The sequence below is a fragment of the Hypanus sabinus genome, chromosome 12 (genome assembly GCF_030144855.1).
Source record: "Hypanus sabinus isolate sHypSab1 chromosome 12, sHypSab1.hap1, whole genome shotgun sequence".
NCBI lineage: Eukaryota > Metazoa > Chordata > Chondrichthyes > Myliobatiformes > Dasyatidae > Hypanus > Hypanus sabinus.
Genome location: NC_082717.1, coordinates 11444317 through 11465813, shown reverse-complemented (window position 1 = coordinate 11465813; position 21497 = coordinate 11444317). Strand labels below are relative to the sequence as shown.

Genomic DNA, 21497 nt, shown 5'->3' with positions numbered 1-21497 from the left:
GAAAGGTTTCAATGAGGTCACCCCTATACTTCTGAATTCTAATAAATACAGGCCCAGAGCCATCAAACACTCTTCATATGACAAGCCATTCAATCCTGGAATCATTCTCCTGAACTTCCTTTGAACCCGCTCCAGTTTCCGCACATCCTTTCTGAGATAAGGGGTTGAAAACTGCTCACAGTACTCCGCGAAGCCTCACCAGTGTTTTATAAAGCCTCAAATGCAGTTGTTTCACTGTATGTTTCAATGTACATGTGATAAATAAAGCTAAGCCTTCTCCTTCTCTTTATCTTTCTCTTTACATTTATTTATGTTTTTTTCCCCTGTGGAAGCTGCTAAATTGATGCTATGTACCTGTGATGCTGGAAGTCTTTCATTGCATCTTTGTAGGTGGCAATAGATTCAATGTTCACTTCCAGCTGATCTAAATGGTTTTCTTCCACTCTTAGTTAGGCCCGTGAGGTCAGAGATGTCAGGATTCCCCTCCAGTTCGGAGTTGTATGTTGAAGACAATATTGGGTCTGTAGATTCTTCTGCATGTGAAGCTCGAATGCCTGACATTGCAGGCAGGTGGTTAGTCTGTTGATCTGCCTCCTACTGCCATTTATGGCAAACTTCTGTTTGCTCCCGATTGATGGCTCTTTACTCAGTACTATCCTGAATGTGCCTTATGCATTCTGAATGCTCCAGAGGCAAGGATTCCCAAGAATCAGTTAAAGTTTACATTTCAGAGCATCCTTGCATTGTTTCATAGACAAAAGAAGTTCTGCAGATGTTGGAAATACAGAGCAATAAATGAGCGCGCGCGCGCACACACACACACACACACACACACACAATGCTGGGGAGGAATGCAGCATCTATGGAGGGAAATAAGCAATCAACATTTTGGGTTGAGAACCTTCATCGGGACTGGAAAGAAACCAGAAAAAGAAAGTGGGGAAGGGGGAAGAGTAAGGAGGGAGTGGGGAGAAATTATCTGGAGTTAGAGAAATTGATGGTCATGCCACCAGGTTGGAAGCTTTAGGTCACCAGTGGATATCCCAGTGGCAACCCATGTCAATTCAATTTCCTATTCCCATTCTGACATGCCCACCCATAGTCTCCTGTACTGCCATGATGAGGCCAAACTCAAGATAGAGGAGCAACATTTCATACTCTGTCTAGGTAGCCTCCATCCTCATGGCGTGAACATTGATTTCTCCATCTTCTGGTAATTTCTCCAGAGGTTGGAGAAATTGCTCCCTCCAGACACCACACCATTTTATTGTTTTGGCTTCCGCACCCTTCTCTTTCATTCCTGATGAAGAATCTCAGCCCGAAATGTTGACTGTTTATTGCCCTCCTTAGATGCTGCCTGACCTGCTAAGTTCCTCCAGTATTTTGTGTGTCTTGCAATGTTTGATTTGTCCTCCTGAATGATATCAATTACAGAGCTCAGGGTAGGGTTTCTATTTTGGGAGCATGATGTTGGGCATGAAAGCTATGCTCAGAATGAAGGTCTGGAAGGAAATGATCATACTGGTTTGTTTATCTTTCCTTCAGCTTCAGAGATTTTTATAGAGGCACCTTCAGTGATGGTTCTCCAGTGCTTTTGAGTTTCCACTTGTAGGTAGGCCATGTTTCAGAAGCACCTACATGATAGGTCACTATCTTGAATATAATGCGGCATAATGGTTAGCGCATTCACTTCATAGTGCCATTGATCAGAGATTAGGCTTCAATTCCTGCACAAAAGGCATAGCAGTTAGTAGAATCACCGTGTAGTTTCCTCTGGGTGATCCTGTTTCCTCCCACATTCCAAAGACAGACAGTTTGGGATAGAGGGTTGTGGCCATGCTATGTTGACACTGGAAGCCTGGCGACACTTCAGGCTACCCCCAGCACAATCTGTGCTGTTTTGTTTTGATGCAAATGACATGTCTCACTGTAAGTTTCAATGTTATCATCATTAAGTGCAGCATTATATGAAGTAGACGTTAATGGTCTTTGACCATGATTGTTCTTGGTAAATTTTTCTACAGAGGTGCCTTCTTTTGGGCAGTGTCTTCACAAGATGGGTAGCCTCAGTATCAATACACTTCAGAGATTGTCTGCCTGGCGTCAGTAGTTGCATAACCAAGACTTATGATATGCTGCAACAGCTCATACAACCATCCACCATCTGGTCCCATAGCTTTATGTGACCCTGTTCAGGGGTGGCTGGGGGGCTACGCAGGTGCCACACCCTGTCCAAGGGTGACCTGCAGGCAAGGGAAGGAGAGCCTTACACTTCCTTTGGTAGAGACGGATCTTCATCCCACCACCCAATGTTTCAATGTACAGCTAATCTTGATCTTAGTTCTGGTCAACATACTTATGATTAAGATAAAGAAGGCGCAGAAAATAGCCACAAGGAAGTCGCTGAGACTGGAGGGCTTGAGTTACAAGGGGAAATTAGATAAGGTCAGCTATTCACTCTACAGTGGAGGAGGCTGAGGAGTAACCATTTAGAGCTGTATAAAACCATGAGGGTTAGTGAGCAGGTACCCTTTTTTAAGTGGTGATGTAAAACCAGGCAGCAACATTTTAAAGTCAGAGGGGAAAGAAGAGCTGAAGGCCAGGTTTTTCACACAGTGAGTGGAGGGTATATGGGATGAGCCAGCAGAGCAGGGTGTAGTTACAATATTTTTAAAAGCTCACAGATAAGAGAGTTTTAGAGAGATATAAGCCAAATGCAGGCAAAGGAGACTAGCTCACCATGACAACCACCATGCTGTCAGAACTTAAGAAACTGCTACCTGTTCGGTCAAGAGCTGTCGGCTGGGTTTGACACACTCATGTTCAGAAGCATGAGCTGTGCTAATGCTCTGAGGAAATGGTAGGTTTGGTCATTAACTCAAACAGTTCTTAGTAATCAGCTAGGCAAAATAAATACAGGATGTATTTGGGGTGAGAAGAGGCTAGAGGAGGCAAGAAAGTTTTGTTGAGTACACGCACGAAATGCTGGAGGAACTCGGCAAGTCAGTGAGGAACAATGGAGGGGAATAAGCAATTGCCATTTCAGGCCAAGACCATTCATCGGGTCTGAAAAGGACGGGAACAGAAGGAGGTGGAGGGAAGGGAAGGAGTGCAAGCTGGCAGGTGATTGGTGAAACTAGGGTAGGGGGAAGGTAAGTGGGTAGAGGTGAGAGGATGAAGTGAGAAGCTGGGAGGTGATTGATGGAAAAAGCTAAAGGAACGAAGAAGAAAGAATCTAATAGGAGAGGAGAGTGGAGTATGGGTGAAAGGGAAGAAAGAGGGACACCAGAGGGAAGTGATGGGCTGGTGAAGAGAAGAAAAGGGGTAAGAGGGTAACCAGAAGTGGGAATAGAAAAAGGGAGAAGGGGAGGGAGGAAGAAATCGATGTTTAGTCCATCAGGTTGGAGGCTATCCAGACAGAACATGAGATGTTAATATAGAAATTCAAAGCAAAGTCAATGTACTCTCCACCACACATCTATAGAAGTTTGTCAGAGTTTTAGATGTCTTAATGAATCTTTGCAAATTCCTAAGGAAGTCGAGGCATTACATGCTGAACCCAGGACAGGTCCTCCGAAATGATAACACCAAGTGATTTAAAGTTGCTAACACACTCCAACTCTGATCTTCCAATGAGAACTGGTTCATGAACCTCAGGCTTCCTCCATTTGAAGTCAATACTCTTTTATCTTGCTGACTTTGAGTGAGGGAATTTTGCTATAGCATCACCCAGCCAGATTTTCAATGCCCCTCCTATTTGCTGATTCATCCACCACCTTGATTCAGCCAACAGCAGTCATTATTTACGAATTTAATTTTACTTTGATTTTGTTTATTCCTCTACTTTTAGCAAGTTGGCTCCCTTGTAAGGTCATGTTGCATTGAACGATAAACAAACATTTTCAAGATTCAAGATTATTTAACGTCATTTCCAATATACCACCTTTGATTCAGCCTATGACAGTGGTGTTGTCAACAAACCTAAGTATGGCATCAGAGCTGTTTATTAGCCACACAATCATAAGTGCAAACATAGAACAGTACAGCAAATGTTCAAAGCTCATAAGTTAAAATGGATTGTTAAGGTGAAGCAAGATGTGAGGAGAAAGATTTAACAACTAAGGCAATACAATCCTCTACAACATAATGTTAAGTGGGAATGGTAGAGGGGAGTTATGTTGAAGGGATGCCATTCAAGGCATAAATGTGTGGCTGAGTGTATGAGCAGGAAATTGTCAAGGAAATGCTGTGGCCACTCAGCTGAAGGTGACAGTTCATGGATATGGACAAGAAGAGCAATGTTGTCAACACCTCCAATCCCTCACCTTTTGTTGAGAGGATACCACTCAATGGGCTGAGCAGGGTTGGGTGTAGTGGTCTCAAGTCTGAAGAAGAAGGAACGATGTTGTGAGGATCTGGATGTTGAGAAGATGATGGTGCGTTTGTCAAGGTAGAGAGAGAAGACTCAGATGGCCAGAGATAGTGTGGGGAGTAGGGGTGAGGAGTGGTGGTAGTGCAGGAAAGTAAGATAATTGGGAAAGAGGGTAGAAGGTAGCCATGGAGCAAGGTAAAACACAGAAGGAGAGGAAATTTATTGATGAGTAATAAGGTAACAGAGGTCGAAAAGGCTGATGAATCTGTAGAATTCATTGCCTCAGACAGCTGTGGAAGCCAAGTCATTGGGTATATTTAAGGCAGAGGATGAGAGGTTCTTGATTAGTAAAGATGTTGAAGAATATGGGGAGATGGTTGAGAGGGATAATAAATCAGGCACAATCAAATAGTGGAGCAGACTTGACTGGCCAAATGGCCTAATGTGGGCCCAGTCTAGCATCTGGGATCGTGTCAAAGGCCTTTCTTGATCTGTACTCTCAAATTTCTTAATCACTTCCTCACAGATTCAGATGCAAATATTCCTGGAAGAGAGGAAATTTCTTGTCGTGGAGTATAATAGAAGCAGCATCTGTGCAGTAAGAAACAGGGTTAAAACCTCAGGCAGATGACCTGCTGGAAATGTTTTTCTTTGCATCTGTTGCAAATTGTGCTCTCGGTGTTTTATGCATTGAGAAAATTCCATTGTATATTTCTCAGAAACATCTTTCTACTCAGATGTTAAGTATTGGCATGTGATTATCATAATTATACAGGATTCTCCATTGCAAATGGAGATGATACTTTGAGAATAAATTTTCTTTGAACTTTGACATCTCTTGAGAACCAGCATTGATGCACTGTCTTCGCGATCTCAAAAGAAACCAACAAGTTTAGTGCTTGGCACACTTGACCATCTCCTGTGCTGGCTTGAGTCAGCTTTCCTTTTGGGGCTTTGAAAGTAATCCCAAACACAGCTTGTTGAATGTCCTTTAGAAGCCAAATGGAACAATTTTAGGGGAAAATAATTGCTCTTTTGGGCTGGCATTCCTTTCAGTCCGGATATTGAAATGGATTTGGTTCCATCATGTCACTGTGCACTGAACAATATGGAACATCCCAGCAGAGCAGCTAGAAATTGGCAGTGACTTTCATCCCTTGCTAACCTATAAGTTTATGAAATGGTGACTGTGGGATTGTCAGATGTCTATATCTTAAAGTAAGAAGCAGCATATCAATGTCATTGAAAAGTTGAACATTCAAAACTTACCTAAATTTACAAATTCCTTAGTTGGACAGTGGCAGTGAGAAGGATCTTGGCCTAAAAAGCTGACTATTTATTCCCATCTGAAAGTACTGAGTCATCCATCCATGAACGTTCACAGTCCCGGCTGCAAAAGGTGGAGGGTTGGGCATGGGGCTAGCAACCCCATCCTGTAAAAATCTAGAGCTACAGAACCACCAACAGAAGTTCCAAAGACCTCAACCCTGAGGGGGGAAGGAATTTCAACGATGGGCTACACCTGGGCACAGTTCGAAAGGCTGGACTGGCAAGGATAGAGGACTCCGGCAAACTGCTGACGGTGGCCTTTGCCCCAGGAGGGGTGATAGGCATAGGTAGATCTGCCTGATCTGCTTAGTTCCTCCAGTATTCTGTGTGGCTTTCCAGCATCTGTAGAACCTCGTGTGTTTATGATGTGCCAGTGAAAATCTCATGGACTGGTTGAGATTCAGTTAATGACTTGGTGAAGCTAAGTTGCTCCAACTTGGCTGAGCAATGGAAAGTAGCCTTTTATTGTCACAGCAGGACTTTCCAAAACTCTTCAGTGCTCCCAGTGGTTTTTTTGGTACTCATTCTATACAGGGCCTCTCTTTGCTGTCATTTCCTGTGCTGTTGTTGATATATTCGGAATAAGCCAAATCAATCAGGGAAACTGAAACAGAAAGGTTCCACCCACTGAGAAAACAAATACCTCAATCTTACAGAAGGGACATCCAGACTAGGATAAAAAAGACTTATAGTTTCACTAGACACAGCATTAACCCATGGCATCCTGGTGATGCATGAGTTGTTATTACATATAGTGCATAGATTTTTTGAATTTGAGGTCAGTTTTGCAGTGATGTCTCACAGTACCATTCACTGTACACTGGTGAATTTTCATCCTCTTTTTCAAAACCTACTGTCTTACCCCTTTATTTCTGTAGAATCATAGTTATACACCCAGAAATGGACCTTTCTGTCCAACCTGTCCAATCCAAGTTGTCTACTTGAGTGAGACCCATTCCCCCATATTTGGCCTTTATCCCTCTAGACATTTCCTATCTATGAACCTGTCTAATTGTCTATTAAACATTGTAAGACCGTTAGACATATGAGCAGAATTAGACCTTTCAGCATGATTGATTTATTATCCCTCTCAACTCCATTCTCCTACCTCTTCCTTGTAACCAAACCCGGACAAATCAAAAACCCATCAATCTCCACAGCCATCTGTGGCAATGAATCCCACAGATTTGCCACCCTCTGGCTAAAGAAATTCCTCTTCATCTCAGTTCCAAGTGGCTGTTACTCTATTCTGAAGCTGTGCCCTCTGGTCCTAGACTCCTCCACTATAAGAAACATCTCTCCACATCAGCTCCATCAAGACCTTTCATTCTTCTAAACTACAGTGAGTACAGGCCCAGAGCTATCATACTTGCTTCATATATCTTTCATTCCCTGGATAGAAGGAGTACAAAGAAGGTTCACCAGATTGATTCCTGGGATGGCAGGACTTTCATATGAAGAAAGACTGGATTGACTAGCCTTATACTCACTGGAATTTAGAAGATTGAGGGGGGATCTTATTGAAACATATAAAATTCTAAAGGGATTGGACAGGCTAGATGCAGGAAGATTGTTTCCGATGTTGGGGAAGTTCGGAACGAGGGGTCACAGTTTAAGGATAAAGGGGAAGCCTTTTAGGACTGAGATGAGGAAAAACTTCTTCACACAGAGAGTGGTGAATCTATGGAATTTTCTGCCACAGGAAACAGTTGAGGCCGGTTCATTGACTATATTTAAGATGAAGTTAGATATGGCCCTTGTGGCTAAAGGGATCGGGGGTATGGAGAGAAAGCAGGTACAGGGTTCTGAGTTGGATGATCAGCCATGATCAAACTGAATGGTGGTACAGGCTCAAAGGGCCGAATGGCCTACTCCTGCACCTATTTTCTATGTTTCTATCCCATCTATAATTATAATAATCCCCACCTCTATCTCTTATACTGGTAGCTAGTTGCATATACCCAGTCACTCCTATAATGTCTACCATCCTTGCAACTCTCTGAAGAACTCTTTTCTTCCAGTTCCAGAGTTCTGTGTATCTGAGTTATCAGCACAATTCCCTAAACAATGTTGTCAGCCACTGGGCCCCTGATTTTGCAATTTACTCTGGAATTGACTTTGGAATCTGTAGCTCTTCTTTTGTCATCTGTTAATAGAGCAGATTAGCAAATTATCCTAAAACCACAAACTTCAATCTTGCCAAAATGGTTTAATGTATTTTTAAATTATGTTCTAGTGGTGTAATTCAGCTTTTTGTCACTGCCATATAATTCACATGTAGAGTCATAGAGCATTGCAGCATGGATACAGGCCTTCAGCTCAACCAGTTCTTGCTGCCCACGTTGCCCATCAAACTCATCCAAATTTCCACCATTCCATATCCCTCCAAGCCCTGCCCTTACATTTACTTATCCAAGTACCTGCCTCAACCACTTCCTCTGACAGCTCATTCCATATTCTCATCACCCTCTGTGTGGAAACAGTTGCCCCTCAGGTCCCTTTTAAATCTTTCCCCTCACACCCTAAATCTCTGCCCTCCAGTTTACGTCTCTCCTTCCCAGGGAAAAAGGCAGTCACCATCCACAACATATAATTTATATTCTGTCTGTTGCCTGAATATATATTCCTGTGATCCTGCTGCATTTCTTTCACTGTACCTGTATGACACCTTACCTGTTTGTGCAGAGTCTGCTCCACCATTTCATCATGGCTGATTAATTATCCCTATGAACTTCTCCTTGAAATATACTCAATGACTTGGCCTCCACAGTCATCTCTGGCATGAATTCCACAGATTCCACCTCACCTCTGTCCTAAAGGGACTTTCTTCCATATCAAGGATGTGCTCTCTGGTCCTAGACTCTCTCACTATAGGAAACATCCTCTCATGTCCACTCTACGGTACGGAAGCAGAATCAGTCCATTTGGCTCATCGAGTCTGCCCCGCCATTACATCATGGCTGATCCATTTCCCTCTCATCTTCAATCTCATCCCTTCTCCCCGTAACCCTACATGACCTAACCAATCAAGAACCTTTTAACCTCTGCCTTAAATATACTCCACAGCCGCATGTGTCAATGAATTTCACAGTTTCACCACTCTCTAGCTCCTCATCTCTGTTCAAAGGTTTCAAAGGTACGTTCAATGTCAGAGAAATGTATACAATATACATCCTGAAATGCTTTTTCTTCGCAGCCATCCACAAAAGCAGAGGAGTGCCCCCAAAGAATGAATCACAGTTAAATGTTAGAACCCCAAAGTCCCCTCTCAGCTCCCCTCACTCCCGTGCGTAAGCATTAGCAAGCAATGAATCCCCCTCCCCACCCCCACCGGCAAAGCAAAAGCATCGGCACCCGCCACCGAGCACTCAAGCGTGAGCAAGGCGACAGCAAAGACACAGACTTGCAGTACTTCAAAGACTACACTGTTCCCCAACATTCGACATACCACAGGCTCGCTCCCTCCCTAATAAGGGAGAAAGAGGTGTCACCATTTCACAGCGCGAGCGGAGATGTAACTACTAACTAGCTGGTTTACGATGTTAAAAGTCCGTTGCATTGCTTTTTTCAAGCTCTGAGCCCAAAGATCTCAGGTCTCTGGGCGCACAGTCTCAGATCTTCCACTTCCCATGACATGCCAGTTTTCTGCTCGGACACCGATCCAGATCCCCCTATCTCCAGGGTGAGCAGAGCTCTTAAGGCCGAACCCTTAGCATGCTGAACGACGGCCAATTATGAAACCCCAAGAGTGGGTCCCATTCTCACAAAGAACCTAAATGTACGTCCCTCTATTCAGAAGCTGTCTCCTCTGGTGCTAGTCTCCCCCACTGTAGGATGCAGCCTCTACACGCCTCTCAATATTCAATAGGTTTCAATGAGATCTGCCTTATTCTTCTAAACTTGACTTGACTTTCCATGTATTCTTCAGTGTTGGCCTCATGCTGGAGAACTTTGCACTTTGTGGCGGCAAAAGGGATGTGTCAGCATTTCGTGTCTGGAGCCTGCATTAGGGCTTAGGCGGAGGGTGGGGGGGCGGTGAGAAGAGAAAAGAATTGGAAGTAGTTTATTATTGTCACATGTACCAAGATATCATGAAAAAGCTTGTGTGCATACTGCTCGTTACAAAGTACATTGAGGTAGAACAAAGGAAAGCAAAAACAGGATAAAGTATAAAAGTTATGGAGAAAGTGAAGTGCAGGTAAACAGTAAGGTGCAAGATCATATTAAGGGAGATTATGAGGTCACGATTCCCTTTTATTGTGCTAAGGAGCCATTCAGTAGTCTTATAACAGTGGGGTAGAAGCTGTCCTTGAGCTTGATCATACGAACTTTTATGCTTTTGTATTTTCTGAGTGTGTAAAAGACAGAATGTCCAGGATGGATGGGATCTTTGATTATGCTGGCTGCTTTACTGATGCAGTACGAACTATAGACAGACTTCATGGAGGGAATGCTAGGGAGAATGCAAGAGAATGGGGTTAAGAGGAATAATAAATGAACCATGATTGAACGGTAGAGCAGATATGATGAGCTGAATGGCCGAATTTTGCTTCTATGTCTTATATCTATGTTGTTATGTTTCCATAATCTGCTGAGTTGTATGCACAACTCCCTACAGTTTCTTGCTGTCACATGCAGAGCATTTGCCATACCAAGCTGTTATGCATCTAGATAGGATGTTTTCTGTGGTGCATTCTCCTACCACACTTGGGCACTATCCACTCAAAAGAGAGACAAAAGTAGCAAAATAAAATTTATAGGGTTGAGTAAAGACAGTCAGCACTGTGTAAAAGTACAAGAGAATCAGTATTACCAACTGCAGCATCTGCAGCCTCCTGTTTCTCCAGAGAACCACTTGTACCCTTACCTGCCTTGCAGTTTTAAAGCTCTTTCAGTGGCAATCCAACCAGCTATCACTGGCTTATGAGCGATGTAGGAACCGAAACTCCAGCCTGTTAGCAGGAGTTGGCTAAGCTACTACATGCCTTGCAAAGTGTCTTCTGCACTTAAAAATAGCTCCAGTTTGTCCATGTTGACCCCTTCCCCCAGCATTGCGCTTTACAGCACAAGCTGTAAGATAGGGGTTCCATTTCCACCTCTGTCTGTAAGCAGTTTATACATTCTTCCCATTACTACGTGGGCTTCCTCTGGTTACTCTGGTTTCCTGCCATATACCAAATGCATACAAGTTACGGTTAGTAAGATGTGAGCATGCTTTGTTGGCACTGGAAGTATATGGGCTGTATTGGTCATTGGCGGAGATAACACTTTTCACTGCATGTCTCAAAGTACACATGACAAATAAAGGTAATGTTTGAAAAAAATTATATCTTTAAAAACGGCTGTATTTTCTCTATGCTGAGCTCCTCATTCACCAAGTTGTGACTTAGCACGATGCCCAAATCATTTTCTCTCAGAACTCAATTATCACTCCCTACAATGTTCCCTTTGGGGAAGGAAGTTCCCCATAAGGGGTGGGTGGCAGTGGCTGCTGACCCAGCAGAATTTTTTTGGTGATAGTAATAGGTCCAGCTTACAAAGAAATTAAGGTTCCAATTCAAGCAAAAAGAATGTTTCAGAAGATAAACACTTCACTCTTCCAAAGGAAAATCAAGTTCTATTGATTTATCACCTGCTCTGATAGAGCTAGGAACTGTGATTTATTTATTGAGATACAGTGTGAATTGGTCCTTCCAGGCCTTTCTTTAACCCCCTACTTAATGCTTGCCAAATTGCAGGACAATATACGATGACCAATTAGCCTACCAACTGGTAAATCTTTGGACTGTGGGAGGAAACCAGAGCTCCTGGATTAAGCCTGTGCGCTCACAGGGAGGACATACAGACAGTTTCAGAATTGAACTCCAAATTTTGACTGCTCAGAGCTATAATAATGTCGCACTAACCGCTAAAATATGGTGTTTGGAAATTCAGCATTATCCTGTTGGTGTGCATATATTTCAGGATTGGAATGTTATTCTGGGTGTGTTCTTATTAAGAGGGTCAGGGGGTTAATTAATACCTTCTAGACTGCTGTCATGTTTTTCATAAGGGCCATGATAAAAGCTAGTGGATCCTGCTGCTTTACTCCATGCTGTTTAATAGGCTAGTATAGCCTAAACTCTGAGCATTCTGGTAAGCGATGTTCTCTATTTATTACAATAACAGGCAGGATAGACAAAGGGGAGTCAGTGGATATTGCTGACAGATTTTCAGAAGGGCTTTGACAAGGTACCGCACATGAGTCTAATTAACAAGATAAGAGCCCATGGTGTTACAGGAAAGATACGAGCATGGAGAGAAGATTGGCTGATTGGAAGGAGACAAAGAATGGGAATAAAAAGGTCCTTTCCTGGCCTGCTGCCAGTGCTACAGGGGTTGGTTGCTTTTCACGTTGTACATCAATGATTTGGATGATGGCTTTGTGGCCAAACTTGCAGATGATACGAAGATAGGTGGAGGAGCAGGTAGTTTTGAGGAAGCAGGGAGCCTGCAGAAGGACTCAGACAGATTAGGAGAATGGGCAAAGAAGTGGCAGGTAGAATATAGTTGTGCAATTTGGTAGAAGCAATAAATATGCAGACTATTTTTTACTCTGGGAGAAAATTCATAAATCAGAGGGTCAAAGGGACTTGGGAGTCCTTGTGCAGGATTCCCCACAAGGGTTAACTTGAAGGTTGAGTCAGTGGTAAGGAAGGCAAATGCGTTGTTAGCATTTATTTTGAGAGGACTAGAATGTAAGAGCAAGATATGCTGAGGCATTGTAAGACATTGACCAGACTGCACTCCGCGTATTGTGAATAGTTCTAAGGTCCTTAGCTAAGAAAAGATGAAGGTTCAGAGGAGATTCACAAGAGTTATTCTGGAAATGAAAGAGTTAGCACATGAAGAGTGTTTGATGGCTCTGGGTCTATACTCGGTGGAGTTTAGAAGAATGAGGGGAGGTCTCATTTAAACATTTAATATTGAAAGGCCTATATAGAGTGGATATGAAGAAGATGTTTCTTATAGTCGCCAAGTCTAGGACCAGAGAGCACAGCCTCAGATTAGAGAGACATCCATTTAGAACATTGATAAAGAGGAATTTATGTAGCCTGAGAGTCGCAAATTTGTGGAATTCATTGTAGAGATCAAGTCATTGAGGAGATTTAAAGCGGAGGTTGGTAGGTTCCTGATTAGTCAGGTTATGGGGAGTATGTAGGAGAATGGGGTTGCGAGGGAAAATAAATCAGCCATGATAGAATGACAGAGCAGACTCAATTGACTGAATGGCCAAATTCTGCTTCTGTGTCTTATGCTTGTAAATGCCAAAGAACAGTTGTGAAGAGAGGGTGTCTCTTTAATGAAATGTGCTTGCTCTCTAATCTGACTGGAAGCATGTCTCTTTGTGTATAATACCTTATCAAAAGTTTTACAATCTTTAAAATTAGATTATTTCATGATCTTTAATACTGTATTAGATTACTATAAAATGTGATATGTTGTTAAAATATATTTTATAATTTAATTTCAAAGATTATGAAACAAAATTTGAGAGACATCGGTAATATCATTTGGCTTAAGAGAGTAGGTGGTATAAATTAGTTTGTTCAAAGTGTAAAGTAAGTTTATTATCAAAGTTTGTATATGCCACCATATGTGACCCTGAGATTAATTTTCCTTGCAGGCATTCAGAACAAAGAAATGTAATAGAATCAATGAAAGACTGCACACAAACAATGACTGACAAACAACCAATATGCAAGAGAAGACAAATTGTGCAAATGCGCAAAAAATAACAAATAATAATAATAATTAAGTAGCCAGTAAATATTACTGTATGAGATTGGAAGCTTCAATCCCTTTTAAAAAATATTCGAGAGTCACTTCTGTAAAATCACTTTTCTAAGACAAGGCAGAAAATTCTGCTGAGCCTCTCCTTGAATGAAACCCCTGCTGTTTGCTGCTCTATTATTTGGATATCACTTGAACCATGATTTCTGTTTATTCCTTTTGCAGTGTTGCCCAACACTCCGACAGTACAGCCAGGACCACAGAGCGTACCAATAATTGACCCGTCATTGTACAGCGTCAAGCCTCAGGGTAAGACTTTTAGCTCTTCCAGCTTTTACAACAGTTAGGTAATTGGTGCTGTGCACAAGATGCCGTGGCCTGATGCTGTGCCAAATTATAATGAGGATCAAGTACTGGCACTGAATACAGACTAACATAAACTATTCATTCAGAATGTTTTAAAGGGGAGGCTCTGTCATTTGAACAGCAAAAGTCAACGTTCTACTAGCCTAACGTTTAATCTTCTGTGAAGCCGGTTGTGGATACTATATAGCTAAGCTATGAGAATCCTCAGAGGGTCAACAGTGAAAAAGAGACTTGACTACAGGAGGAGAGGTGGCATTATTAGTCAGGGGAAATGTCACGGTAGTGTTGTGTCAGGACAGACTGGAGAATGCAACTAATGAGGCATTATGTGTGGAAAAGAAAAATAAGAAAGCAATGACCACATTAATGGGGCTATATGACAAACCACCCATCAATCCTAGGGATATAGAGGAACATATTTGTAACAAGATCAGTCTGCTGAAAGAAGCGTAAGATTGTCATGGTAGGTGATTTTAACTTTGCATATATTGACTGAGAATCCCATACTGTAAAAGGACTAAATCGGATAGAGTTTGTAAAATGTGTTCATGGAAGTTTCCTTCATCAGTACGTAGAAGTCCCATTGAGGAGTGTGTGATACTGGATCTGTTATAGGGGAATGAGACAGGGCAGGAGACAGAAGTTTGTGTGGGGGAACACTTCGCATCCATTGACCATAATGCCATTGTGATGAGGTGAGAGCCTCTGTCGGTCGGAGTTGACCATTGATATTGCATCCTAGCTGACTGGATATGCAAGCCTGGGCAGTGCAATATGGAGAGCAAGCTGTTGCCCCCTCTCTCCAACAGAGACTGAAACAATTTGGGACTAGCAGCATCACATGAGTTGCCAGTCAGTATTGAGCTCAATGTAGGATTGCCTTAGGGACTTCAGCTCCAGGTTTTTCCTTCAGAATTTACTCGCTAAGCCTTCTCAATGAGTGGGTATAGCCAGAAGGCTGTGGAGGTTTGAGATCAGAATTTCCATTCTCCTAGGTGAGCTGCTGACCAAGATTGTTGAGCCCCATCTGCCAGGAGTGACTGGTTTTTAAGGTGCCAGTAACCCGCCTTTACCACTTCTCCTGTCAATAGAAATGGTTCGGTCAGTCCTCGTAGCTAAGCCACATGTGAAGGTCAGGAGCTGGACTTGGTTGTCAGAGGCTATTTGAGATGCACGCCATTGGGAATATTTAATAGGTAGTAGGACTTTTCCGTATTACCACCCCCGGCTATAACAACCTTAAGGAACTATAACAATGCCAGTAGTTTCAAAATACTTATGCAAAGAGATAGGTCTGGTCCACTAGCTGAGATCCTAAATTGGAGGAAGGCCAATTTTGATGATGTCAGAAGTGATCTGGCAAATCTGGATCGGGACAGGTGTTTTCTGGCAAAGGTGTACTTGGAAAGTGGGAGGCTTTCAAAAATGAAATTTTGAGAGTACAAAGCTTGTATGTGCCTGTCAGAATAAAAGGTAAAGGTAATAAGTGTATGGAACCTTGGTTTTCAAGAGATGGTGAGCCCTGGTTAAGAAAAAAAAGGAGGTGCATAGCAGGTATAGGTATGTAGGAACATATCAAATGCTTATGGAGTACAAGAAATGCAAGAAGGAATAACAAATGAGAAAATCTGCAGATGCTGGAAATCCAAGCAACACACACAAAATGCTGGAGGAATTCAACAGGCCAGGCAGCATCTATGGAAAAGAGTACAGACAATGTTTTGGGCTGAGACCCTTCCTGCTGAGGGTTCTCGGCCCGCAAGGTCGACTGTACTCTTTCCCATAGATGCTGCCCAGCCTGCTAAGTTCCTCCGGCATTTTTGTGTGTGTTACTCAAAAAAGAAATCAGGAAAGCTAAAAGAAGGCATGAAGTTGCTTTAGCAGAGAAAGTGAAGAAGATATATTAAGGACAAAAGGATTGCTAGGGACAAAATTGGTCTTCTGAAAGATCAAAATGGTAATCCTTGTGTGGAGCCAAAGCAGATGGGAGAGATCTTAAGAACATTCTTTGCATCTGTATTTACTCAGGAGATGGACACAGTGTCTATGGAAGTGAAGCAAAGTGGCATCAATTTCATGAACCCTGTACATATTACAGAGGAGGAGGTGTTTACTACCCTAAGACAAATCAGGGTGGGTAAATCCCTGAGGCCTGATATGGTGTTCCCTCAGACCCTACGGGAGGCAAGTGCAGAAATTGCCAGGGCCCTGGCGGAGATATTTAAAAATCCTTAGCAACAGGAAGGATACCAGAGGATTGAAGGTTAGCCAACGTTTCCACTGTTTTAGAAAACAGGAAATCGTAGGCTGGTGAGTCAGATATCATTTGCGGAGAAGTTATTGGAAGATATTCTAAGGAACTGGCTATATAAGTATTTGCATAATCATGGACTGATTAAGGGTAATCAACATGGCTTTGTGCGTGGTGGTTGTGACTAACCAATCTTATAGAGTTTTTCAAGGAAGTTACGAGAAAGTAAATGAAGGCAAGGCAGTGGATGTTGTCCACATGGACTTTAATAAGGCATTTGACAAGGTCCCATATGGGAGACTGGTCAAGAAGGTCCAGACATTCAGCATTCAGAATGAGGTAGTAAATTAGATTCGACATTGGCTTTGTGGGAGAAGCCGGAGGGTGATAGTAGAGGGTTGTCTCTCTGACTGGAGGCCTGTGACTAGTGGTGTGCCACAGGGATTGGTGCTGGGTCCATTGTTGTTTGTCATCTCTGTCAGTGGTCTGGATGATAATGTAGTTAACTGGATCAACAAATTTGTGGATGACACCAAAATTGGGTGTGTAGTAGACAGTAATGAAGGCTATTTTGGTTTGCAAAGGAGTCTGCAGCAGCTGGAAAAATAAGCTGAAAAATTGTTGATGGAACTTAATACAGACCAGTGCAAGGTTTTGTATTTCAGTTGGACCAGCCAGGGTAGATCTTACACGGTGAATGGTAGAGCAAAGGAGTGTGGAGGAACAAAAGAATCTGGGAGTCCAGGAACCCAATTCGTTGAAAGTGGATTCATAGGTAGATAGGGTTGTAAAGACAGTTTTTGGCGCATTGGCCTTCATAAACCAATGTATTGAGTACAGAAGATGGGATATTATGTTGAAGTTGTATGAGACGTTGGTGAAGCCCAGTTTGAAGTAATGTGTGCAGTTTTGGTCATTTGCCAATTTGAAAGGGTGCAGAGAAAATTTACAAGGATGTTGCCAGGTCTGGAGACTTGAGTTACAAGGAAAGACTGAATTGGTTCAGGCTGTATTCTTCAGAATGTAGGAGATTGAGAGGAGATTTGATAGAGGTGCACAAGATGATGGGGGATATTGAGTGGGTAAATGCAAGCAGGCTTTTTACACTGAGGTTCGATGGGACTACAACCAGAGGTCATGACTTAAGGGGAGCATGAAGGAAAACTTCATCACGCAGAGTTCTGAGAGTGTGGTATGAGTTGCCAGTGCAAGTGGTGCATGCAAGGTTGATTTCAACATTTAAGTGAAGTTTGGATTGGTACATGGAGAGAGAGCTGTGGTCTGGGAGCAGATCAATAGGAGTAAGCAGTTTACATGGATTCAGCATGGACTAGATGGATCAAATGGCCTGTTTCTGTTCTGTACTTTTCTATGACTTTGACTGTATAGAATTGAAGCAATAGATAAAGTAGATAGTATCTTGTTTTCCTAAGGTAGAAATATAAATTACTAGACGACATCAGGATAGAGGTTCTTCAAATTGGCATAGGAAATTGGCAACTGCTTGCATTCAGTTCCCAATGGAATCAACAAATATTCCTGTTAAGGACTACTACACTTAAAATCTACAGCACAGCCATTGATACTTCAGTGAGCAACCTTGTTTTAAGATGTTTTAAAAAAAACAATCTGTTGATCCACAAAATCATTGGACTCTGGACTACAGATTCAGATCGTGAGTGCGATTTCCCCTTTAAGAAAAAGAAAGCGCAGGGTCTAGAGACACTCTACTATCCTGCTGGCTAATGAACAATCTTTGTAAAGTAAAATTAAAGGCCTCAAAGCAAGACTGGTACCTCAGGGACTGTTGCATACTTTGCTAACACACTCAATGTTTTAGGAACAGCTTCTTCCCCTCTGCCGAATAATGAACCCATGAACACTGCCTTACATTTTTTGTTTGATCTCTATATTTATATATTGCACTATACTGCTGTCGCAAACTAAAAGAATTTCATGGCCTTAAGACCACAAGACATAAAAGCAGAATTAGACCATTCAGCACATTGAGTCTGCTCTGCCATTCCATCGTGGCTGATCCCGGATCTCACTCAATCCCAAACACCTGCCTTTCTGCCTATCCTTCGATGCCCTGACCGATCAGAAAACTATCAACTTCCGCTTTAAATATACCCACAGGTTTGCCCTCCACTGTAATCTGTGGCAGATCATTCCACAGAGTGACCACCCTCTAGTTAAAAAAAAATCCTCCTTGGCTTCTGTTCTAAAAGGTCGCCCCTCAATATTTAGGCTGGGCCCTCTAGTTCCTCTCCACATCCATCTTTTCTAGTCCTCTCAACATTCAGTAGGTTTAAATGAGAACCCCGCTTCCACCACCCTGCATTCTTCGAAATTCCGGTGTGTACAGGCTTAAAGCTGAGAAACACTCTTGGTATGTTAACCCCTTCATTCCTGGAATCACCCTCGTGAACTTCCTCTGGATTCTCTCCAACTGCAACACTTCCTTTCTGAGATATGGGGCCCAAAATTGTTGAAAGTACCCAAAGTGCGCCCTGACTAGTGTCTTATAAAGCCTCAATATTATCTCTGCTTTTGTATTCTACTCCCCTTGAAATAAATTCCAATTTTGCATTTGCCTTCTTAACCACAGACTCAACCTATAAATTAATCTTCTGGGAGTGTTGCACAAGGCCTCCTAAGTCCCTCTGCACCACTGATGTTTGAATTTTCTCCCCATTTAGATAATAGTCTAAACTATTATTCTTTTTACCAAAATGCATTATCATACATTTCCCAACACTGTCTTCCATCAGCCACCTTTTTGCCTGTTCTTCCAATTTGTCTAAGTCCTGCCGTAATCACATTGCTTCCTCAGCACCACCTACCCCACCACCTATCTTCATATCATCCGCAAACTTTGCAATAAAACCATCAATTCCATTATCTTAATCATTGACAAACAATGTGAAAAGTAGCGGTCCCAATACTGACCCCTGAGGAACACTACAAGTTATCAGCAGCCAACCGGAACAGCCCCTCTTTATGCCCACTCGCTGCCTTTTGTCTGTCAGCCATTCCCTTTGCAGAAACCGCATGGTTTAACGCATGACTTAAGCTTATTTTATCACTAGTCTCCAAGTACTTTGAAACTTAATCCATAATAATAGACTCCAACACTTTCCCAACCTCTGAGGTTAGGCTAACTTACCTATAAGTTCCTCTCTTTTCCCTTCCTTACTTTTTAAAGAGTGGAGTGACATTTGCAACTTTCTAGCCCCCCATGACCGTGCCAGAATCAAGTGATTCTTGAAATATCATGACGAATACATCACCAATCAATTGTGATCAATCTCTTCATCAACCTCTCTCAGGACTCTGGGATGTGGTCCATCTGGTGCAGGTGACTTATCCAACTTAAGACCTTTGAGTTTGCCTATTACTTTGTCCTTTGTAGTAGCAATGGCACTCACTCCTGCTCCCTCATACTCACGGACCTCTGGCACACTGCTACGGTCTTCCACAGTGAAAACAGATGCAAAGTACCCATTAAGTTCATCGGCCATTTCTTTGTAGCCCATTTCTACTTCACCAGCATCATTTTCCAATGGTCCACTATCAACTCTCATCTCCCTTTTACTTTTTATATAACTGAAAAAAACTTTTATTATCCTGCTTTATGTTATTGGCTAGTTTTCCCTTCTTATAGCTTTTTTAGTTGCCTTTTGTTGGGTTTTAAAAGCTTCCCAATGATCCAGCTTCCCACTTATTTTTGCTACTTTATATGCTCTTTCCTCTGCTTTAAACACACACACACACACACACTCTGTCTCTCTTACACTTACTTTTAGGAAGAGCTTCTAACCCTCCATCATATATAAGCATTCCATGATTCCATGGACACTACCTCATTCTCCATGAATACTTGGACACTATATCACTATTTGCTCTTTTTTAATATTTCTTATTGAAACCTATAGTATGTTTTATGTACTGTGCTGTATGGTTGCTGCAAATTAACACGTAACAATATATGTCAGTGATAATAAACCTGATTCTGTAAAACTTTAGTAAGCAAACTTTGTTTGAAGCTTGAAAACGAGATTGCTTGCCAAATTTGAACAGAATGTACCAATACGATTTCATCTGCATTTGTTCTTGGACTACACATACAAACACCGGAGGAACTCAGCACATCAGACAGCATCTCTGGAAAGGAATAAACAGTTGGCATCTTGGGGTAAGAACCTTCATCTTAACCTGCTGACTGTTGTGTGTGTTGCTGTAGATTTCCATCATCTGCAGAATCTCTTGTGTTTTTGTACCTGTTAGATACAAATTTTGAAGACATTTCACTCTCTTTGACTATCTGGAGGTTTGAATTTGGCCTGAACATGTGTCTGCGGGAGTGGAGGCATCCAAGATGAATGTGTACTTGTCTGCTTTGGGACAGATCCAGGAGGCTCCCACTCCAAAAGGCAAACCAGTGGGCAGTGCTGCATTGAAGTGGCATGGAGAAACTGAGTAATGGAAATGTCACCACCAAGGCATCTCAGCACTTTACAGTGAAACTCAAGCCAACATTATTGCATCTAACAGTGCCACTTGAAGTGAAAGGTGTTCAGAACAACACACAACTTCCTTATTACTGGCAGATTTCTGTAAGTTATTAAAGGGACTCAATAGAGGGACAACAGCCACATGATAAACTGTCGAATCTAAGACAAACATCCCTTAGAATTCCCTTTGGATTCCATTGAATTTAATCGATCAGTAGAGTCATAGAGCGCCTCAGCACAGAAACAGGCCCTTTAACCCATTTAGTCCATGCTGAGTTATTTTTCTGCCTCGACACATCCACCTGCACCTGGACCATAGCCCTCCATGCCTCCCCCATCCATATACATATGTTCTTAAATGTTGAAATCAAACAGCATCCTCCACTTAGGCTAGCAGCTCGTTCCACACTCTCACCTCCCTTCAGTACTGAAGAATTGAAAAACTTGCTTGTAACAGTATCACAGGTACCTAGCCCTAGGTAAGCAGTGTTCACAAGAAAATTATATGTTAGACATAAATTATACATACATATCCATAACACCATAAGATATAGGAGCAGAATCAAGCCATTTGGCCCATCAAGGCATCATTTCATCATGGCTGATCCATTTTTCCCTCTCAGCCTTAATCTCCTGTCTTCTCCCCACCCCCCCACCCCATATCCTTTCGTGCCCTGACTAATCAAGAATCTATCAACTTCTACCTTAAAGACTTAGCCTCCACAGCTGCCTCTGGAATGAATTCCACAGATTCACTACTTTCTGGCTAAAGAAATCCCTCCTCATCTTCGTTCTAAAAAGGGCACTCCTCTATTCTGAGGCTGTTTAGACTCCCCCACCATAGGAAACATCCTCTCCACATCCAGCTTATCGAGGCCTAACATTCAAT

At 42.3% G+C, this 21497-nt stretch overlaps 1 protein-coding gene across 1 annotated transcript in view; it reads left to right on the top strand.

Moving 5' to 3' along the window:
- vta1 (vesicle (multivesicular body) trafficking 1) overlaps positions 1 to 21497 on the top strand; it is a 306723-nt gene that overhangs the window by 241493 nt on the left and 43733 nt on the right. Inside the window, exon 7 of the mRNA XM_059985541.1 lies at positions 13700 to 13783. Coding sequence (XP_059841524.1) covers positions 13700 to 13783 — 84 coding nt within the window. The remainder of the gene's footprint in view (positions 1 to 13699; positions 13784 to 21497) is intronic.